The sequence below is a fragment of the Sander lucioperca genome, chromosome 22 (assembly GCF_008315115.2).
Source record: "Sander lucioperca isolate FBNREF2018 chromosome 22, SLUC_FBN_1.2, whole genome shotgun sequence".
Lineage (NCBI taxonomy): Eukaryota > Metazoa > Chordata > Actinopteri > Perciformes > Percidae > Sander > Sander lucioperca.
In genome coordinates, this window is record NC_050194.1 from 16,218,732 (window position 1) to 16,233,198 (window position 14,467).

At 41.2% G+C, this 14,467-nt stretch overlaps 1 protein-coding gene across 4 annotated transcripts in view; it reads right to left on the minus strand.

The window, feature by feature from the left end:
* Nucleotides 1-3,229: 3,229 nt before the first annotated feature.
* The window catches only part of LOC116061367 (potassium voltage-gated channel subfamily H member 4-like), a 44,370-nt gene continuing 33,132 nt past the window's right edge, over nucleotides 3,230-14,467 (minus strand). For all 4 annotated transcript variants that reach the window (XM_031315529.2, XM_035997736.1, XM_031315528.2 and 1 more), the window contains 6 exons: nucleotides 14,215-14,429; nucleotides 10,089-10,127; nucleotides 8,623-8,999; nucleotides 7,280-7,371; nucleotides 6,253-6,329; nucleotides 3,230-5,269 (listed from right to left, as the gene is read on the minus strand). In XM_031315529.2, the coding sequence (XP_031171389.1) occupies nucleotides 4,241-5,269; nucleotides 6,253-6,329; nucleotides 7,280-7,371; nucleotides 8,623-8,999; nucleotides 10,089-10,127; nucleotides 14,215-14,429 (1,829 nt within the window). In that variant the 3' untranslated portion in view covers nucleotides 3,230-4,240. The remainder of the gene's footprint in view (nucleotides 5,270-6,252; nucleotides 6,330-7,279; nucleotides 7,372-8,622; nucleotides 9,000-10,088; nucleotides 10,128-14,214; nucleotides 14,430-14,467) is intronic.

Here is a 14,467-nt window from a genome sequence, read left to right on the forward strand (position 1 = left end):
AAATACTTTCCTAACAGGTGAAACACTGGCATGTAGAGGGCTGTGTGCAATGTTAAAATAGCACCATCATTTTGTTATAATAACAACTGATACAACAAAAGTGAGAAAAGATCTTCAGTTATAATAAAGGTTTAGCTTGAAGGTTCATTATTGACAGTAGAAAATGATTCCTGAACATTTTCCGAGAGGTGTGGCCAAAAGCTCCTGAATATTTGCAAGATTTTTTTTAATGATATGTTTTTTTGGCATTTCTGCAAATTGGCATTCATTTGGGGAGTTTGAGTGAGATAGGAAGGGTGGGGAGAGAGAAGTGAAGACGTGCAGCAATGGACCCTTGGCCGGACTATAAACAATACAAACCCTAATTCCATGTTTTCACGTGTCTGTACACCGATCTGTTTGAATAAAGCAAAGGTGAAAAAGTGTGAGAAATCAAATGCCATATTCAGCTGGGAGCCCTTTAATTATGCCCATATGAAAAAAACTTAAAGATAGCTCACCTGGTAAATTGTCCTTTTGCAGTGTTGATACCCTGACTTTATTTTTATCCACTATTGTTGAGTAATTTACATTACTTACACATCAACTGTCATGGGGTTCTTTCTCCCAGTGACTTGTGTCAGGAAACCCCACTCTTACACCTCTGACTTACAGGAAATGCACTGTACGGTAGATCATTAACCAATAGATAGTAACACCATAACCACACAGACAAGAAATATTACTGTAAGACAACTCATGCCATTTTTTTCTCAATGTTGTTAACTTTTGAAATAAGTAAATGACTCACCTGTAATGTTACTCTGACTAATGCAGCTGCTCAAACACAGTGTGATTTGAAAGCACAGTATGATGTAATGTTGACATGTTTCCCCACTTTTGTTTTTCAACAGATTTTCACAATATCAGCTCTTTCACTTGTTTCTTGTAAAATCATGTTGTAACAATCATCATGGTACTTTTTGTTACTTGCTGTTCCTGTTGTCTGACAGAAAGCTGTGTTTTGTTGACATAACCTGTTGCAACTGAGCCAATGGACAAAAACAAACTTTTACTCGTGTGTGTGTGTGTGTGTGTGTGTGTGTGTGTGTGCTGAAACCCTGAATGAAAAAATTAAACTGCTTGAATGAAATTTACATTAAAATATAGATATAAAGCTTAAACATTCCTCAGTTTTTAGCAGGAATGATTGTGCTGAACTGCTGATGAAAGATACTGTACTTTCACTTATATAATAGGATTGAGAGTCAGGACGGATCAGCCCAAAGAAAAAAACCCTGGATGAACCAAAAGCGTTTTACTAAAAACTCATTGAATTCACTAATGAGAGAAACAACAGCTGCAAATCCTCTTTTTTGGAGAAAGCCAACCGGGGACGTTCTGTGTTGCACAGTTCTCACCAGAGATTTTATTTCATTTGCGGACAATTTCTTCTGTTGAATGAACATAACACCAATCATCTCTTTAATACCCTGCCTTTCTACGAGACGATAAACTTTATTGTCCCTGTAGGGAAATTTGTCTTGCCTCAAATGCTCCACACATGACATATCCTCTTATCATATAGCAGCCTCCATAGTAGTAATAATAAAAAACAACCAACATATACAACTAGAGACCATCTTGCGATGGGATCACACCAGCCGCGACGCCAAATAGGGCCATGGGCGTAAAATTGGGGAGCCAAGGCCCCTTCCCTACTTTCTACCCTTTTACTACCGGTGCCCTTGGTCATACCACACCCATTTTCAAACTCAGCCTTCATTCTGATCTCAACTACACACCTGTACATTTTCGTGACTGTGTCTTACACGGTTGGTACGCTATTGCTGTGACAAAATCTGGCCACAGACAAACCTGTAAACCTGTAGACCTATTAACACCTGTCAAAGAGCTCAGAACTGCCTCTATGGTTGTTCCCGCTACAGTAAGTGTCTCCAGGACTACAATAGCGGCGTAGCTGTCGCGGCAGGTAAAAAGCAACATGTACTGAAGCACATCACACAACCACAAACTACACATATTGCACAACCCCTTGCATCACGCCATGGAGCTATTGCACAACCCCTGGAGCCTCAAGCAACAATATTTAAAGTTAGGTAGGCACAAATGAGTTTTTAAAAACGGTTGAGTTTACATTGGGGTACTCTATATTGTCTGCCAGAGGATAAGAGCTCATACTCGGCGTGGAGAATATGAGATGGATCAGACAGTATTCCCTGTGCTTGCCTGAGAACAGACTGCTCCTACATTGACTGGAGGTACTAGTGTCCATTCTTCCCCATAACCTCCATGGCTGTCTGTACCAGACAAAGAATCTTAGATTTTAACTCTACAGATTGCCACACAGTACCATGCTAATATCCCATACCTGACTATGCTCTCTAACATAACCTGGTAGAGTAAAAAAAACAACTCTGATCCACCCTATACACCCCGAGTCTGCGTAAAAAGTATAACCTGTGCTGTTAACGAGAACACAAACTTTCAACATGGGCATTCCAGCAAAAGGGGTTGTCCAAGTGAATGCCAAAATACTTGTAGGAGCAGACCCGATTGATTGGTTCATCATGCATGACCAACGGACTATGATCCCCCACTGAGATTGTGTCCAGTACCATCTCCTTAGTTTTTTCTCATTTAAAATGAGATGGCTGGCATCACCCCAGTGCACAAAACTCTCTATTTCAGTGAAATAGGCTGAAAGACCGTTCTTTAAATTTAATGTTCACAAAGGAGAAATACAACTTAATTATAAAAGGATTGACACTCATCTGTTTCAGTTTTGGGATTAGCAGATGGAGCTGAAGTGTATTAAAAACAGAGTTAAATTCAACAAATAGCAGGCCTGCATAGGCCTTGGGGTCTTGACATGACCGGATGTATGCAACGATACAACAACCTGTCAAACATAAATGAAAACATAACCTTGATCTCTCTGTCAAATAACAGTGAAGTGCATGAATTCCAACTCAAGAAAGTTTAGAGCATTGCCTCAGTGAAAAACTATTCCAACTCCTGTCAAGTTTTTCCAAAGCTTTGACACAAATATCTGAATTTGTTCCTGAGCTTAAATCAGAGTTGGTCCAGAGTTGGATGATAGATAAGATGGATAAGATGGATTTCTGAGTGACCTGTTTTATTCCAACAAAACAGTTGTTTCTTATTCTGACGTGTTTCTGAAAAAGATACACATCAGGTGTGATTAAATGTGACACCATAGTCAATGACACTTTCATACATTTTTGCATACTTTATTGTGTCAGCCAAAAAGAACAATTGAATGAATATAGTATGAGTATCATGAGTTCATGTTTTTTTTTTTAACCAGGAACCATTCATATTTTGTAAATAAATGACTGGATTTTTCATGGGACCCTCTTTTCAGCTACATATGTATTTATTTACGTTTAATTTATACGCAGCTATGTGTTTATAGAATCATAGATCCTCAAGCTTCCATACCTTTATTTTGTGGAGAGAGCGATTAAACCTATTTCACAGCACTATATTTAATGCCTTTATGGTGAGGTAAAAACATTTATTTAAATCTAATGAAGGGTCTTAAGGAGAGCATCAAACTGGAGATGTTCAATGGAATTATAATTGAAATCATAAATGCTGTACTGCTTAGTGGAGTTTGGATATTCATATAGTCCAAGAACTCACAAATAAAAAATGCTGAAATGAGAAAAACATTTTAAAACAATTACCAATCTACGCTGTGCAATGCAAATACTCTATTCCCCTTTTAGGTAACGCATTTTTGTTCCTCCGCATATTAAAACATCCAACCACTCTGACCTGTCTGCCTTACAAATACAGTTTCCGTGTAAACAATCAACAGGTTGTCATGTAGAATGCTTACACATTAATATGGAAACCTTTTCCTTAGGAAAAAGAATTAACAACTTTACCATGCAAGGAGGTAACAGATATTATCAACAGCAAATTGCTCTGAGGATGTTGGAAAAAAATATACAGTTTATACTGGAACTCTTCTTTTTTAAAGACACACTTTAGTAAATCCAAGATAATGCATAAAATACATGCTTTTGCATAGAAATGGAGTAAATTGTGTGGGGTGACAAATATGAGAGCCCAGGAATTAAGAAGGGGGACTACAGCACACACTGACAATCTCCAACAGGGTCTCTTTAAACACTGTAAGAAGTTGCATGTCAATAACGTTTTTTTTTCCCAGTTGCAGTGAAGTCAGTGAGTGTGCCCCTGAAACAGTTTAATCTATGAGGTCCAGACACCACGACTGCTCTGTGCTCTGAGTCTGGGCGCCAATGCTGGACCTTTGTGATGACTCGCTCTCACTGTCCCTGCTCTCCATAGATCCCCCGTTCCCCAGTAGGCACTCCAGACCGGTGTGTTCTATGTCAGATGGGTCGCCCAGTGGAAGGTGGGGCTCGATAGCATCTGACTGCAGTGATTCTGAATCCAGTGAGGATCCAAGAGGGATGCCTGGCAATGTAGGAGGAGAGGCAGACGCAGGATAGATGGAGGGGTTTGAGTCCTCGATTTGGAAGATAGATGTGTCCTGGATCACATTATGAGATGTTGGAGCGGACATCAGAACACAATGGGAGGCTTGTGATAAGGCAGGCAGAGATGGGGGGTAAGCATTGGGTGGCAAGTCCAGCAGACTGTGTGTCGACGAGTAGGACGAGTATTCATCACTATCACTGGGAGGCTGCAGGCACAAAGTGGGCTGGGACTGGCTGATGGTGCTCACGCTAGCACTGAGAGGCCTGTTGTCAGAGTCTTCATGCCCAGCATGAGGTGTAAGGTCCGGACTCCCACCCTGGAAGCCTGGGCTGACGCTAAGAAGAGACGGGCTGATCCACAGATTTGTGGTCATTCTCCTAGAGCTGTGACACAACAGGTCTAAACTGGACGCAGAGTTGACAGAGAGGGGCGGACAGGAGTTGACAGGTGGACCACAGGATTCAGGCCGGTGGTGGCTCTCTGTTTGGGTTTCAGGAGCTCCACTGTAGCTCCAGTAGCCAGCGGGTGGGTCACTTTGGTAGCTTGGGCCTTCGTGGCTCCCCGGATCGTTATGGAGGTGGTAGGCTGAAGCTGGGTTGAAGGGCATGTCGGTGTTGCCGGCTGTGGGAGGGCCGGACACCATTTGGATGCCACACGGGCACGAGGGGAGGGAGGCTTTGTAGTGATGCACAGACAAGTGGGCCTGGAGGAGATGCATCATGTGGTGCAGGCTTTTGGTGAGCTCGGATACTTCCTGGTTTAATGTGCCCATCTGGGTAGAGAGTGGACACAGTTTATTAGTGACATTCAAAAGACTTGGAGCATATTCTATTATTACACTGAGCAAATGTGTGCAGCTTCAAAAAAATCTGCCCAATTATGTCCAGCACAGAGTAACAAATTAATCAGCTTCTATTTTGAGGTTTGGTATTGGATTCATGTCCCGATATAATTTTATGATGGCCTCCCAAAAAAGGACCTTTTTTAATCCCCTCCATGACTCTTAGAAATGGCTTCTGACGCAGTAGTGAAATCCAGAGGGACACAGACTGAGGTAACTGACGCAAATAGAGAAGAAAGTAGACAGAAAACTGGGAACAAAGGAGTGAAACAAAAAGGAAAGGAGGCCAGAGAAAGGCCACAAGTAGAGCTAGGTTGTCATCTAATGTTTTTTTTCTTCAGACTGTCGAGTCAGCACTCCTGACTATCCCCTGCATTGCAGAAGTACCCTGCTGATTAATTAATATCGACTTCAGACAGCACCTACCTGGGCCCATCTGGATCCTCTCGCTGCACCTGCTATTGCATTTTTTACATTAAAATGAAGAGAGCAGGGGCAGACTGAGATACAAGGCAGACATGGAATCTACTTGATCTCACTATATGTTTCCCCATGTAAATGTGCAACTATGGCTGATACCGGATAAGAAGCCAGAAATGCATCTATGAGAAAAGCTTATGAGTTTCTACTCATTTTTGTCTGGTCTGCACTGAAGATGAATTCCAGTGAATTAATTTCTACATACTGAAAGAGGAAGTCATATTTTAATGTTAAAATAGCACGCAGGTTGTATTTTCTAATCAATAAATCATTAACGCTTCCTGTATTTCATATTCAGTGTCTCTAAAATACTTAACAGACAGAAGGCAGACGGGAAGATGAGAGGGACACAGAGCAAAGTTGAGTCGGATCTGTGAGGCTACATTATTTTTGGTCCAATCAATTTTAATTTAGGATAAGGGGCTGTACCTTACCTTTTGGTTGAGTTGACTGATGCTCTGTTTGACATCTTCCGTCTCCAGCAGCAGAGTTACATTCGCCTGTGTGGAGACTGGAGAAATGAGCAGGAGAAAACAATAAGTGGCTGACTTAGTACAACATAACTCGTGCTCACCACAAAGAGGATTCATCAATATTAATATGAAAAAACAAACATTATGATGTGTGACTCCAGAGGACGCCAATTTACATATAGTATACAGTATGTGAAAGTACTGCATATATCCACATGAATGCATGTACTGTATGTACAAATGAATATTATACAATCTAATACAACACTGCAAATTACTGCCAAAACATAATGTTACAGAGCTATTGCATTGGATAGTGTCTATGTTATTATGTTTATTATTTTAAGAAATGGTTTAAACAAGCTTCGTAGAAAGTTTCTTGACTATATGTTGTTGCTGCAGTGTTAGGATCTACCAGAGGGAATCTTGTGAAGACTTGAAACATGACCAGTATGACAGTAGACAGACCACAGCAGCAATTATGTGGAATCTGTGAGGCAAAACACTAGATACAAAATAAATTAATTTACAAGCAATCCTCTGGGAGGTGCTGTAGGATGGCCACAACAACCAAAAACAAATCAGGAGCTTCATCCTACACCACAGTTTGTAAAAACACTTTTAGTATTTAGGAAGCTGTATTGTACATAGGTTGTTACTGTGTACTGTTGTGTATGTTGGTTGCCAAAGCACTTATTAAACTGAAGTACATTAGTTGGACTTCAACTGAACTGAATGTGATATTCATCGATCATCACAGTATAAAGCTCGGGGTCAGATGGTCTGTACACTGCTCTGACCTGTGTTGTCCTTTAACATGTTCTCTGACTCTTTGGACACCTGGCTGTCATTTCATTATGCTGCGCTCTCATATTTCCCCCAGAAGGAGGCAGGGCAGCATTGTTATATCCACTGTTTGAACTCTGGAGTTTACCTCCAGCCATCTGGCACCCAGGTGACCCTCGCAGCTGGGGGCGGTTTGGCTTACCTTGGGTGCTGCCTCCCGTGTTGGCTTTAGGCCCGCTGTGCTCCACGTTGAAGTGGAACGCGTGTCCATTGTCTTCGATGCCGTCTACAACCCTGGCAGGGGAGGGGGTGAAGAGGAGGGAAGCTGGAGTTAATGTAACAGTAGAGCTTTTTCAATTATCATTGGAGCCAGTAGACGACCCAAGAATGTGCCATGAGAGCTGTGGCTGGCAGAGGCCCGTGCGGGTTTAAACATGAGGAGTAGAGCCCAGTCTGGAGGGGCGGACACCTGAGCTCTCTGAACCAGCACTTACCCATATCTAGGACTTACTTGATGACTTAGGGATACATTATGAATACAGATGGTTGGGGCAAGAGGATAAGGTGCTCTGGTAATGAAATGCAGTGACATCTGTTGAAATATGCAATGCAAATACACTCCATTTACATTGAGTGGATGATGCAGGTTTATGTGGCATGACTTTAGGCATCTGTTACTGCAACACACCTTACTTATTGTAGATCATCTCAGACGTTCTGAGGCAATCATAGCTAGAGTGAATATATAAACATAACGTCATAACGCTGTCTATGACACAGGCAGATTAGACCACAACAAACACACAGAAAGAGAGGCATCAAGGCCCATGGTAAAGTGGTGCTGTTAATGAGGCAAACCACTGGGACACAACTTTTGAATGCTTCAAAATTAATGAATTTCAGTCTCTGGGGGGGAATCCAGTGTTTTAAAAGAAGGAAAGACACTACAATGTTGCTACTCATTAAAGTTGGTGATAAAATGATGAAAACCACTAAAAATGTAATGAGATACAAAGAAAAATCAATATAAAAAAACCTTTACTTATTAATGCAATCCAATACAACCTTTTTATTATTAGTCATTTTTTATTATGCCTTTGTGAAGCTTATTACTTTTTTTTTTGCTATGCCACTATGCCAGGTGTTCAATCTACCGTATGGTAATCTTGAGACTATAGTTTGAAGAGTTGTGGTGTTGGACTGCATTAGAAAAGTGTTCTGTTTCCTCTATCACATACTATACAGTATGGTAATGAAGGGGATAATTATTAGAAATATAATGAATGAATCCAACATTATTTAATGCAACATGGCACCCAAATAATGTACAGACTCTGTACTCAGATACTGCATCGTCAAACTGAATCAAAACAGTGTGGCGTAAACATGAGACATTTTAGTTACAGTAGCTGGTGTTTCTATTATTTCTATTTTGGCCAACCAGCTACCAACATCCAAAAAGTAATTTAATTTAGGCTTTGATACGTTTTTGCGTGTTTGCTGCTTATGTTAAGAAAACTGAATTTAATGATATTTTATCAATACCTGGGACTGAGATCTGGGGGTCCAGAGCAGGTGACAGTTGGGATAAGCAGCTTTGAAGGCCTTTGCGCGGCCCCCGACACTCCCTGAGCTGAAGTTGAGGCAGGGGTGGCTTTATGGGAGCCGTGCTCTTTTTTCGATGGTGGCTGAGGCGATGATCTCTGCTCGTGGACGCGGCTGATGATTGGTGAACGGCAGTGTCGCAGGGCAGTGAACTCCCGCAACTCATCCCCCAGGAGGTTCCCCAGGGAGGTACGGCGAACAGGGCTAGTGAAGTTGGGCAGCAGGAGGTTGCGACGGGAGCGGGTAACCGGAGAGAGGTGGAAGGAGTCCTCAGGGTCACCCCCCTTTGTTTCCATGATAGAGGAGAGCCTGGATTCCTGCAAATACAACATGAAGCATTAATAGCTGTACACTTACATTTTCACTAAGGGTGGTCACTGGTCCTTAAACTGCCTGATTTGTGTTTGAGGATATGAAAACAGATTCGTAAATACTGGAATATTAACTACATGAATAATGAAATATTTAAAAAATATCAGAATGATGTTAGAAAACTTGATTCATCTAAAATGCCACTCACAATACACAAATCATTTCATGAGTAATCTGGCACATAATAACCTTTTTATTTTAAAAGCTATTTTTGTGTCATTTAGATTTTAATGAGATACAGCTGATGATATTTTAATCACATTACTTATATTACTTATTATAATCCTGCTACAAAGCTACCATGGCTGCCCGAGTGCTTGTGAGTAAAAACAAATGGTTTTACATAAAATGGAACTTTTAGTAGCAGACAAAGCAAGCACTGTAAACAGTATTTTAATAATAGAAAAATAAGGCGGGAAGACAAGCATACAGTATATCGTGAGGAAAGTAGCTCCTAAGGTTTCCTATTAGGAGAGCTACTGACCCAGTTAGCATGCTAACTCCAGGGACAGAACTCTTCTCTCTGTTCCAAATGAGTTTTAACCTGAAGGGGGAAGTCCTTGCACAAACCCTCCCGCAGCACTCACTTGCATTACAGTATGCACCATAAAAACACAGGGGTTTTACCTAAAAAAAACAGACACGCCTGCTAAACCCCTGGAATTGATATGCATGACACAAATACACCTTTGACAACAATTGTGTTGTGGTCCTGCCTACAGAAACAGGCTTTGTGAATTTATTATAACTTAGAAGTATTTTTAGTGTGGCCGGGTTGGGTCAGTGGGTAGGGCAGGCACACATATACTGAGAGGTTTATGCCTCGACGCAGAGGTCCAGGGTTCGAATCCGACCTGTGACGATTTCCTGCATGTCTTCCCCTCTCTCTCTCACCTAGCTGTCCTGTCAAAAAAAATGAAAAGGTGGAAAAGCCCATAAAAAATAATCTAAGAAGTATTTTTAGGAAGCCGTGTCTGGTGGAAAAAGGAATAATGACGCCCCTGAGAGAAGAAGAAGCCTTCATTTGAACTCACGTGATGAAGCCTGGGTGACCGTGAAAACCTGCTGAGGCCCTGCAGAAACAAAAAGAAAGCAACAGGGATTATAAGACACAGCCTCAGGCAAAAAGTATTTATTTTTTTCAACTTCATATCCTCTTTATTAAACCTTCAAAAATTAAAATGGGCCCTCAGAATGAAACATTTGGAAATGAAAAGGTGCCCTGTGGAGTTTTCTTATAAGCAAACAAAAGTTATGTTTACTATCAGTGTTACTAACCAAAATGCATCGTGTCTATCATTGATGTGTAACAAACGTGTCCAGTGCATTTTCTTCCTCATCAAACATTTGCAAAGCAGATTTTTTTGTTAAGTATTTTAAATCCAGAATTGTCTTTGTTGGTGCATTGCAGCATATCTTGCTTGTGATTCCACCACCTGTGTGATACCACAATGTAACATCATTGGCAACTAGAGGTCAAACACTTCTCAGGGAGCTTTTGTTTTTTTTATTTGAGCAATGTTTTTGCATTTACAAAAAATATGCAAAATTTAAATTTGATATCTACTGTTTCATACACTGGAACTATCTAAATGACCGTGGCCAGTGATAGAGCCTTTGCTACACAAGCTGAAACACATAACCGAGCCATTCTCTACACTTGATTGCAGAGAATTCCAGCAAAGGTTTGTCTTTCTGCTGGCATGTGGAGACATTGGGAGCAATTTAGCATAATCACCAGCTGGATGGCAAATGAAACTGTGTGTAAAGTCTTCCCTCATGTGTGAAAAATGTGCTTCTGACAACACGGCTTAATGTGACAACAGCCACAGTCTATCACTCCACCAGTATAGTGCCGGTAATGCTCTTTGATGCAGGAAGCCAATTCACTGTGGAAACACATTAAATGTAATCCTTCATTGAAGCATTGAAGAGTTTAAAAATCATCACCACTAAAAGGCGGTATAAGCAAACATATAACTCGCTGTGAGACTTTGCATCTCTTCAGACGGCGGTGGTATGTGAGAGGCAGAGGGGACAAATCTGTGAGTCTATTCAATGCAGCAACAAATTCTGTCATAACGAGCAACATGGAATGATTAACTAGCCAACCAGGAATATTGGTGCCAAATGACATCAATTAATGGGGCACGGATGCCACAAGTGTCCCACATATTTTCAGGGACCTAATTGAGGGACATTTTTTCCTATCACTCACAAGTGTGCTTTCTTGTGTTTGCACATGCAAAGAACAGACCTACTTACAGATTGGCATGCATGTGCACACAAGAGTATGTCAGGGTTTTGTATGATGTGTCACTTCTCTTTCAAATCCAAAATACATTTAGCAGGATCTGGTTTTGCTACCAGAGTCTAGAAAAAACTAACTGACAATCAGTAAAACCCAAGACACAAGAGGGCAAATCAGCAACTATGGGGGGTGTTTACATGATGAAGTGAATTGTGGCCTCACAAAACTCCTAAACCATGTGAACAACCAGCTAATACCAGGTGTTATTGGTAGAAAATGAAACATGATTGAGCAAATCTTTACACATGTATTTTGAAACTGATGTTGGTGGGTAATTTTGGACAAATGTGATGTTTCTAGAAAAGAAAAAAACAGAAGTACAGATCACTGACAGCTGAGTGAGTCAATCAAGGGTAGGAGGAGTTCATCAATATATATCTCAGAGAGACAACTGTCTATGATCTATTGTACTGAAGGGGTGTTTTTGAAATGACAATGTCACCTGCAATAGTTGTTGTGACATTTTTGTCATCTCCTCTGTACCTTTTCAGCCCACTCATGGTTGGTATTTTTATCCCGTCCAACATGTCATAAACCTCTCTAGCATTTAAAAAAAAAAAAAACTTATTTCCATCCCACCACTGGTTACCAGTGGCTGCCTTTATCAACTTTGTTAAACTGTTGTTGTCATATAAGGCTCCAAAGGGGGTTACATCCCTGTAACTCCTGACCGGTCAGCTTGTTCTTCACACTCCATGACTACTGACTACTTAACTCTCCCTGTGGCGACATGGTCATTATAGTCCAACACATTTGGACTCCCTGGTGGTGGAATGACCTTCCCACTCTGCCCAGGACAGCACAGTCACTGCTTATCTCTCAAAACTCACCTCCCTTAAGAAAAAGCGTTTATCGGTGTTTTAAGCCCCCAACGTCTCCTTCGAGGCAGTGCTGATTAGGCAATGGTTATGGTTATAGTAGGGTTAACATCTGCCTGGAAGGAGACGTTGGGGGCTTAAAACACCATCGAGCTCTGTACGGGGAGGGGTGCAGCAGATTCAGGTGATAATTCTCTGTAGCTTCATCACTATGAGCCCTTTGTATTGTCTTACATGGTTGTAGTAAAATAGCAAATCTAGCCACCATAATTTGCTATTAATTAATAATAATACCAATGTATAGTGTTTTATGCATAATTAGAAAGTTGGTGATCAATTTTCAATTTATTTGGCTCATGCAGTTTCGAGTTGCTCCAGATCAGAAAAAAAAACTAATTTTCCATCTGGCAATCTGCATTCTTTCCTTTTTGACAAGATGAAGTAGTCCCTTTTGGATACCTTATACTTTAATAGGCATTCCTACAATCTGTCTTTGGCAGTATTTCACTACAATTGACTGATTGCTGTACAGTCGGCATACAATTCTCAAGTATCTCTTGAGTGTAAAAGGACCTCCTATCCTACAACAACTCCCACCTTAAACCACCCACTGTGAGGATGTGGATGAGATCAGTACTACTGTATGTGTGTGCGTGCATGTGCGAGCGCGTGTCAGGAGTCTATGGGACCTGGAAGCAGGTAGTTGAGCACTCCTTCATCCTGTCAGGGGGCGGTGGTGCCCTGGCTTTGTGCTTGAGCATAAACTCTGTGCAGATGGTGTGATACAGAAGTAGCACTAATAATGTATGTACGTATATGGCCTCTGTACACACATAAATACTTTGTCTTACGATAACTTTTCTCCAATATGAGCTATTCTGTCGTATGGATTCTGTAAGGTGCCAAATGTCTCTTTATGGAATGAAACTCATTAATACAGTTAAAGCTGATGCACTCAGCCTGACTGACAAACATGCATCAAGTAATTAACACGGCCAGCACAGATGTCCTGTTCTTCATGTTTCAAACCAAAGAAAACAAACAAACAAAAATAAAATAAATAAACTAATGAGCAACAAAACCTTCAGCAATGGGAAAGGCCTGTGGGAGCAAAAAGGAATGCTTGAAGCAAGTAAAAAATGCTTGAGACTGTCAATAAGATGAGATTGGGAAAGCCCTTGGGGAGCTTTGTCAGTTTTGTCAGTCACACATCAAAGATATCTTGGCATTCATTTGTTTTGATCGTACGGTTCAAAATGCCATGCAAAACAGCCACTGAACTTGGTTGCACACTATTACAATATTCAATTTATGGGTTTCGAGATGCATCTCTACACACATTATATAACAATGCCTGAAAACGTGCCACGTTTATAACATCAACAGGTGCATTTTCTCGCCAGATAGAGGGGGTCAGTGTCTAGGTGTAATGTCATCCTGCCGTGTTTTGTGGTGGCAACAAGGAAGTGATACGGCTGCCTGACAGTGGCACCCACGCATGGTAATTGGTGTGACAATCAACCCCCAACAGCCCCCTTGGTCGTTGTGGTAGAACACGTGTCAAGGAGAGTAACAAAGGCCCCTCAGGGGGGAACAAATATGTTGTCTGACATGTTGTATGGTCTACAGTATTCTGTTTTATTCTGTGTGCGTGTGTGTGTGTGTGTGTGTGTGTGTGTGTGTGTGTGTATTTGTTTTCTTTAAGCAGGAAAACAGCATCAGCAGATCAATGTGTAATAAGAGACATTTTTTTTAATTTCCTAAGTCCTCATTCCTCAGTTGACTAGAATGCAATGAAACTAGACTATTTTATTTGGGTTTGAAAACTCTCACTTATGTATCCCTACTATTCGCCTTATCTACAAGACATTGGGTGATTGTTTGTGCAGGTTTAAGCATATTGAACTACGGTTTTGAGAGTTAGGAATTAGGGAATGAGTTTGAATAGACAGGCTCACAATTTAGAAAACCCTAACGACACATCTGATCAAAACCGGTTTTCTGTGTGCGAGTGTGTCTTTACTGTAGTACCTCGTCCTGGCTGCCCTCACGCAAGTTGTAGGTGAGGTTATTGTGGATGTCAGAGTCAAACACGCTGGCGTACTCGGGGTAGAGATCCAGCACCTCTCTCAGACCACGCACATTGATATACTGGAGGTCACAGTAGGTCAGCGCCTTCACATCAGCATTGGTCTTGATCACCTCGTCTGTTCCAGGCAGGTCGGACCCAATCAGGTCCCCTTTTCCTAAAATCAAAACAATAAATATTCACTGTCTCGCTCCA